This window comes from Amphibalanus amphitrite, unplaced genomic scaffold, assembly GCF_019059575.1.
Source record: "Amphibalanus amphitrite isolate SeventyFive unplaced genomic scaffold, NRLGWU_Aamphi_draft 001549F_arrow, whole genome shotgun sequence".
NCBI classification, from domain to species: domain Eukaryota; kingdom Metazoa; phylum Arthropoda; class Thecostraca; order Balanomorpha; family Balanidae; genus Amphibalanus; species Amphibalanus amphitrite.
In genome coordinates, this window is record NW_024883042.1 from 1 (window position 1) to 8,791 (window position 8,791).

At 50.0% G+C, this 8,791-nt stretch overlaps 1 protein-coding gene across 1 annotated transcript; it reads right to left on the reverse strand.

The window, feature by feature from the left end:
- Nucleotides 1-174: 174 nt before the first annotated feature.
- LOC122373771 (tetraspanin-2A-like) lies at nt 175-7,538 on the reverse strand (the record flags this gene model as incomplete). Its single annotated transcript, XM_043352130.1, has 3 exons — nt 7,335-7,538; nt 786-980; nt 175-390 (listed from the first exon to the last, which is right to left on the reverse strand). Coding segments are annotated over exons 1-3 (501 nt in total), but the record flags the coding sequence as incomplete, so codon positions are not given.
- Nucleotides 7,539-8,791: the final 1,253 nt, after the last annotated feature.

Genomic DNA, 8,791 nt, shown 5'->3' on the forward strand with positions numbered 1-8,791 from the left:
CAATGATGAAAATGAATGCACCAACAAAATTTAATGAGAAAATAACCATAAACGCTCCAATTTGAGCGCTGATGAACAAAACGAAGTACGCTTGATTAATTTGATTGTGCATCTAAATTTAACCGCATTTGCATTTCCTCAGCATTGAAACTCAAACCGTTAGTCGCAAAGTACCTGCCAGCGACGGGAATCGAACCCAAGTCGCAACGTTACCTGAATCATGTCGAGCACCCAGCGCGCATCCTTGTCGTAGGAGTAGCGTGCCACCATGCCCGTCAGCTGGTTCTGTAGCCACGGGTATATCTTGGAGTGATAGATGCCATTGGAGAGGGTGTAGGCGGCACCGGCCATCTCGAAAACGAAGCAGACGGCCAGAAGCAGCACAAAAACCTGGGGGTGCCGGGGGGGGGAGGGAAGGGGGAGACTGTGAGACTGATCTGTGGTGACAGATGACATCGTCATTTTTATCGCAATTTAATCAACAATAGCTTAGTAATTTTGAAAACTTTTGGTGCCCCAGCAAATTCGTTGCCATTTGCTTTCATTGATTGTATTTGAGATATTCAAACTCAATAACATAAAAAATGACAACGATTAGGTATATGATGAATATAAACAAGGAGCTAGCCAGTTTCAATATAAATTTGTTAATACGGTTGCAATATAATGTAAATTTATGCAAGTTGTAGCATAAGTAGTTCAAAGTTGTCATTACGACGGGCCATCCTGGCCGCTAGGAATAAGCTGGAGAACCCTCCTCTTTTCAGCCATCCCGTCCGTCTGACCTTGAGCATCCAGCGTGCCTCGGTGATGACGCCGCAGCAGCCGAAGAAGCTGACCACCATGACGATCAGGCCGATGAACATGAGGATGTAGATGCCGGTCCAGTAGTGCTGCATGCCCAGGCCCTTCACCCACTTCTGGAAGTCCTCATCGAATCGGATCCACAGACCCAGGGCGAAAATGATGGCTCCCATCAGCTGTCGACAGGAAGAGTATCGCAATGTGAATGGGTGTGATGAAGTTCGCGCCTTCATAATTAACGGGGTGGTAATGGAAGCAGAACGATGGCGGTAGTGAGCAATAAGCGTTCACCCTGCCTAAGTGTAGTAAGTAAATAATCACATGTTCTATTTTTTTGTGAATTTTATCTTTAAATTGTTTCATCCCGCTGAAATATAATATATCTGGTCGGAACATAAGTGATTTCTGCCTAGAGGTTAAAATTGCATTTGGTATAGCTACCGAAGCCCTCTTTTGTATCGAAGTCTAGACATATTTTTCATTCGAAATTGCTCAATATCACAATGCTTATAGGTGAAGCTCTATAAGAGAGCAACTATTCGGCGTAATGCCTCTTTGCAGGCGGCAAGTGAGATGCATGACTTATGTACACGCATGAACAGCTCGGCTGCGCTTCCGTCGCTCTACTGGCACATACTTGCTGCCGTCGATGAGTTGGCACTACCCGAATTAAGTTATGAGGTCCGTGACGCGCCCAGTTCATCACGTTACTGCTTTCCGTCACGCACGGCCGCACCACCGGAGCAGAGCTCCATGGCGCACGGGCCGTGCCATTACAGAACGGGTAATGGTAATTTTTGTTTGTACCCCGTGCATGTCACGAAGCCGCATATCACCGCACACTCCTGATTTTCTGATTTAATTAGCGTGTACTGCCTGCATGGTGATATACTGGTAACAGTATATCAGTGGTTTGTAACAGCTTAAGAACACGTCTAGAGTTCCTTTCTTTCTATGTGGTGCCATATTGTAATGACACATAACAGTCCGCACAATGAATGCCACAGGAAGTAAGGAATGTTAGTTCAGCGAGTTTTGCAGGCGGCGAAATATCGCACACCTGACTTTCTCGTGTCGATAGTTGTTTCTACGAATGCACAAATACATAAAGTGGTGCTAATATTATAAATAAAATGTTATTCTAACGTTGCACATTACATGAAGCCGTGGGCAAGACACATTTTACCATTCCACTACAATGTTGTTTTTGAGAATGTAAGTAATTTTCAGAAGCTTCAATAAAAATATGTTATCTTTTTTCAAAGGAGGGTGGCATTATACGCTTATCTTTTACAACTCAATGCGTCGTTTGAATGCCGTTGAAAGTAACTTGCATTGCTTATTTTTCCATCTGCGAAAGTCGAAACCCTTGGAGACGAAGCGTTTCGGCCCAAATCCAGGTCTGTACCTACTGTGTTCGATTGGGTTATAATAGATGCCGGATAGTTGCTATGAAAGGACGAGGTATAATCATTAAATGTTGATGAAAATAAAACTCTGTCCATGCATTTTGTTTGAAATGTTATTTTTCATAACATGATGGAATGTGGCTTCTTCCCCTGTACTCCGTGAATTGCCTCTAAATTTAAAACAATGTCTGGCTAATAAGACGCATGCAGCTCACGAACTACGAAATCAGCACAATTGATCGCCCTGGAACAATGCCAGCTGGGCAGCTTTAGGCACGAACCGTCGAAACTAAGTGAAAGGGAGTGAGTCTAAGCAGGCAGAAAGTGAAGGAGTGTCAGCAATGGCATGACTGAATGCATGCAAACATCAGATGCGAACGGGCCTGGTTAGTTCCCGGGGAATTTTCTTGGCGGAATCCGTTGCTGAATGGAGCTTGTTAGGTCGACTCTACATGTTCCGAGCGGGCTCTATAGACATTGGTGTTGCCATCCACGGTTTTAGAGTTTTCACCGCAACATTCAATCATGAAACATCAAAACTATTTTCCTTTTACTCTATGTAAAGTATTTGTTCTGCCAAATAATGCAAAGGCCACCAAAGTAACAGCGAACTTTCATTTCCCGATTCGCAGCAGCATTATTTCTTATGCAGACCCTTCCAGCAACACATTTTATCATGTCAAAATGTAATGTGCAGTGGACTTCAGCAGAGTGGTGCACTCCTCTGTCAGCGGTCTGTCTGCTTTTTCGTCGGACCCGGAAGGACCGGCTCAGTCCCGACAGTATCAGACACTCTGGAGACGTTATTGAAGTCAATCGCCGACCAGGCACGCCACCGGCCGCACAGGTCACGTCCGGCGAATCGGCATCGATCGGCGCCCCGTTCACCCTACAACAATTGGATCACCCAGCCAGTGCCAGCTCTGACCCAGGAAGCTCGACTTCGGGAGGTGTTGTGACCAGAGGGTCTCGGCGCTCGCACGATTGACATTCAACATCGGCCCAAACATCCCAAACGACATTAAGACTTGTCAAGAAACCTGATTTTTCAATCACGGATTGAAGGCGGGCTGCTCTTTTGTGTTGGCCTGTACTCCTGAAGTGACCTCTGAACAAATGAGAGCAGGCCCTCGATGTCCAGCAGCCCCGCGGCATTTCCGCTAACTTCTCTCGTTACCTGAGTGGTACTCGGCTCATTGGTCCAACAAACACGAAGTTGGGCGCCGGGGGGCATGCGAGCCCTTTGAACGGAGAGGTCGGCCGCGACAGCTCAGCCCCGGGAGATTCGTGGCTGACAGCAGGATGGCTGAGAATGGCGTCACATCTCACGACCTCCAGCGTGCCCAACTTTGTTCAACACCCGCCCCGGACCGGGGAGTTTTGTGTCGACATTTGGGAGGCCATTGGAGCTCTGATCACGACTGATGGGACACGGAAATGCCGCCGGAAAGGGCGGCAGGATGAGACCGACTTACCGAGACTATGTACCAACGAACAACTGTGCTCCGACAGCACAATATGGCAACATCACACGGAGTTGGCATTCAGAGACCCACTGTTTTCTTCTTTACAGTCTCAAGTTGTAACAGACTCGAGAATGTTTTAGCCCTAGAACGCCTAGGGGGGGGGGGGGGGTTGTATCAACCCCCCCCCCTGAGGTTTTTTCGAAGTGCACGCTAAACGGCTTGTCGTAGCGGGCTGAAATTTTCAATACCCTCTGGGGAAACCTTTGCGCATCTTTTGACAAAAAAAAATTGATCGGGTCATGTCAGGTCACGGAGTTATGACGTCATAAGAGGTACAACCTCCGGCCGACAGTTACCAAACGTGTGCGCCGAATCCCTAGGTTTTCTGCCGGTGATACCCACATAGTTTGATGGATCATGATGAAACTTCCCATGCATGTTGGGGCAAGCATTGGCTATCGTGTGGTGCAAGAAAATTGACCGGGTCAGGTCAGGTCACGGAGCTATGACGTCACAAGAGGAACAGCGTCCGGTACTATTTTTGAAAAGCGCCCGAACCACTGTTTTGCTTATTCTTGTCACCTCAATGGGAATATGCAGCAATATTAGCTTCTATAGGGAGCAAATGGACCTCCCAAATCCAAAAATACAATCAGATTTCAAAAATTTAAATTTTGATTTTTCGAATTTCTGCCGCCGACTGTGACCTTGCCGACTTCCGGCGCTCCCAACGCGCCATTTTTAGAGCTAGGGAAACGAAATACATACCAAACGATAGAGAATTGATCAAGAAACACGATAGTGAAGGTTTCAAGTCGATATCTCCGACCGTTTTGCCGCAATCGCCGCGAAAAGTTGAAAAAGTTTGATTTTTTCGGAAAATTTGACCTTTGACCGGTCATAAGTAGGTCAAATGTTGACCTAGGACCAAAAAATATACCACCAATCGCGAGATCTCGTTGAGAGCAATCCGTTGGCTTTTTCCGCTAAGCTCTACGACCTTCCGTTTCGAAACGCCAGGGGGGGGGGTCGTAACAACCCCCCCTGGTCGTTCGTGTTATGAGAAATGGCCTGGTCGTGCGAGGGTTAATACTAAAAGAAGCATTATGCATTCTGGGACAGTGAGTCATGACTGTGACATTTTTAACTTCATTGCCATGCTGGTAGACTACGACATAGAATCTCACTTTAGGGACGTGACCAAACCCAAGAATGTTTCAAAGTAAGTGAGCATGTATCTGTAAATATAGCAGTCTATCTGTTTGGTGTCTGCTATCATATTTCGATGATGAGCAAAATAATGGCAAGATGAGCAGTGACGAGCAGCGCTTAAAATAAAGGTTATGTGGTCGCCGGCTACGTTTCATTGTTCTATTACATTGGATTTACGGTTATGCTCCTCACCAGCTCAGGCCTCTGTCATGCCTGTCATCTGTCCCCTCTCGGCTCTGTCACCGTCACGGTAGCTGTCGAATCGTTAGGCGGCCTTGGGAAGAGTTTAATTAAGCCGATATGTCCGCGGAGTTGCCGGCTGTCGGCTCTGACAGCTGCCAGGTGACTGCAAGGCAACGTTCCGCCATAAGACCTGGTGATAAGGGGCCGGCTCGACAGAAGTGGCGATTACCGATCCAGAGAATAATCCTGCTCCGCTAACCTTTTCGTGGAACACTTTCTCATAATAAGTTACACCTCATCGGGTACACCTTGGTGTCACCTTGTGCGAGTAAGTTTATTCCGGAGAAGCTGAATGACAAAGTCCTCGGCGGTGGGTAGGAGAGCGCGACTCAATATCTTTACCAGTATAGCGCCTTTTGGGGCGACTAACGGAGCGAGCGAGGGGGTGAGTCTTGCACGTGCGAAATTTCGAGGGGGTACCTCCAACTGACTTTAGCACGGCACCCTACTGACCGGTTTCTAGCGATGTGCCAAATTTGAGCACAATCGGCCCAGCCGTTCTCGAGATCTGGGAGCGGCACCCTGCACGTGCGCACGTGCAACATGGGTCCCAACTGACTTGTGCACGGCACCCTACTAACTGGTCCCTAACCGTGTACCAAATTTGAGCGCCATCGGTCCAGCCGTTCTCGAGATCTGGAAACGACCCCTGCACGTGCGCACGTGCAGCAGCACCCCAACTCTGGCACATGGATATGCAGTGCCTAGTGGGTGCCTACCTACATGCCAACTTTCAGCGCAATCGGCCAAGTAGTTACCGAGATATTGCAACAATTACAAAACTGACACCTCTTCGTTTTGCGCGTGGCACGTGCATAAGGGGTCACCCACATGCATCGGGAATAGTCCAATACTTGGCAGAAGGAATGAAGCTACCCTACAAAAATTACCCCGTGTAAATCGGTCAAGTGGCTGCTGAGATATAAGCCTCGCAAAAGCGTGACCACGGCCGGCCGGCCGGCCGGCCGCTCATACTCAGAAATTTCCGTTAATCTAAGGAAAGACTACGCTCGCTTCGCTCGCTCCGTAATCATACTCCCTCTGAAAACTGAATGCTGTGCTATAGCTCGGTGCTGTGTGGGGTGACGGCGGCTAAAGCCCCCGATCGGATCCAGCCAACTCAGCCGTCTGAAATAGCCTCCGACCGGATACCCCGGGGACCGGGGGTGACCCGCATGGGTCGGCTGTCGTTCTCCCGGGGAATTTGTCACGGCTGCGGCCCGGGATAGCACTGCTGGTCTGCTCAGTCACAGTTGCCGATTCAGTTTCAGTTCTCGGCGGCAGACCTCTCGGCGGCGACGGTAGCAGATCCGCTTATGCAGCAGCCTTGCAGTAATGCGGCGGCCCGAGCTGTGCCAGCTCCAAGACTCGCAGCTCTCATCCCACTGCCGTCTTCTGTCGCTGATTAAACCGCAGTTAGCCGCACCGGAATTCACCGGCTATGTGGCGAGTTAGTATTGCGGGGGTGGCGGGGGCGGCGAAATGACTCGGACGGCGCCGAGTTTGTCTCCGCTGTGCTGTAATAGCAGCATCCGGGGCGGTGGGTGCCGTTTCGTGTAGCCAGTGGGACGAGGCGCGACTGCGGATCATGCTGTGAGGTGGGTCTGATGGGGGATCACTGGCGGCGATTCAGGTGAAGCCAAGACCGACGAGCTCTGAGCCGGCAAAATCCGCGCTGAGGCGGTGCGGAGCCGAGCAAAGCCGCTCCGGTGTCAGAAAGTTCATAGCAGCCTCAAAGGCGTCAAATGAAGCATTTGTATTCGCAAGAAAGTGACAGTTATTTAATCGCCATCCCTTTGTCTTTGTCTGAGAGAGGAGCTTTTTCAACATCTAGAGCGCGATTAACCGTGTCTGAATGGCGGATCGGAGAAATGGTGCCGCTGAGACTCGACATTAGAGCCCGATAAGATTTGTATTATTCGCAGATGGCTCGTTTCCGATCTTATCTAGCCACGGTTAGTGACTCCAGTTTGCTGGCGCAGTCAGTGTTCGAGCGGGGTGCAGAAACCGCTCTCCTGCTGATAAACGGCATCGTAATATAATTCAAATGATTTAATATTGACACACGGAACGATATACTGGCACCGGCGTAGCCAACATGATCATTAAGCCACTGCACAAATCAGCTGTCAAGCGTTTCCAGTGGGCGAGGCCAGCCACGCCGCCATCTTTGTTCCCACCCGCCCGCTCTCTGGCTCACCCATGACAGGAAGTTGAAGGCGAAGATAGTGTACTTGAGGCAGACGATGGTCTCCTCCTGGGGGCCCACGTAGTTCCCCTTGCCGGGCATGGCGGACGGCGCCTGGATCCGCACTTATTGCACAAAATCCTCCGTGCGCCGGTTGACACTGCGTTTGTCGTCGCCCCAAGCACGGCTAGCGGTCGGCCAACTGACGGAACAGCGTCGAATCTCGTTATCGGTGTATCGCTGCCGGCCTGACTCACAAGCCCTATCGGCGAGCTAACGTCCAAACACCGATAACGCACCGATAGTGGCGCACCTGACACGGCGCTACACACCCACAGGCGTTAGTCGCTTTCAGCATGTAGCCCTCAGGTCATCACACAAAGCACGGTGTGCTATCTTATCGTGCACGGAGTGTCGAAAAGCGCTCTGCTGCGCGCCTGCCGTCGCCGGTGCTCCTGTGAGTCCTCTGTCGCTCGATCTTCTCCGGGTGTCGGGTGGCCGCGCCGTGCGGCAGCGCTGTAGCTCTTTGTAAACTGCCAGATAAAGCCGACACGGGACCGCCATGATTTAGGTTACGGCCGGCCGTAATGGCGCAACATCTTCTCTCGCCCATATCAATTTGCACGGGAACGGGCTCGTTCTGGCGCGGGAGGAGACCGGTGATCTCTGGGCAACAGGTTCCGCCGACTTCTCGGTGGGATCCGCCCCCGCCCGCGCCCCCGCCCCCGACCCCGCTCTGCCACCGACAGTAACACCGACACCGACGGTTACAGTGACACCGACACCGACAGTGACACCGACACCGACGGTTACAGTGACACCGACACAGCCGGCGATGCACGGCAAGCAACACATTTTTCAGGGCCACGAAATAACTCCTTGAGGCACATCATGGTTCCTAAGATTACATTTTATATTACTTCAAAAATAAAAGAATATAGATGCATGATACCTATAATGCATTTGCCAATTGCCATCATTTTAAACCGTGTTACACTCAGTAGTCTTTTGCCTGTATTGGCATTTTCACTGTGAGGGTGGTTCAACTCAAAACTAGCCATCTGCATTACTTATCGTGCCCTCTTGGCTCAGCTATCACGATTGCAGAGATGAAATATACGTACTTGTCTTTAATTTAGATTATTCCCACGGGAGTCACACAATATCAAGTCGTGATCTCGTTTTGCTTGACATTTATTGCACATTCGGTGCTATTTACCCAGATAAGAATCGGTATTATTTTGTAAAAAGGCACGGCGAAGACAAATTGTCTAATTAGGGAAACGTTCATTTAACGCCACGAACCGTGTGTCTTGAAGATGTATCGAGTCTATAGAGCACGCAAAGAGCTAAGCACAGCTCAGTTTAGCGAAAGTTGGGGCGGAGATGTGCATATCTAACGCCATGGGTCACAAACTCGGTCCGTCTGTGCCGCTCATACGGGCTCCGACCACACGGGCCACGGCCGG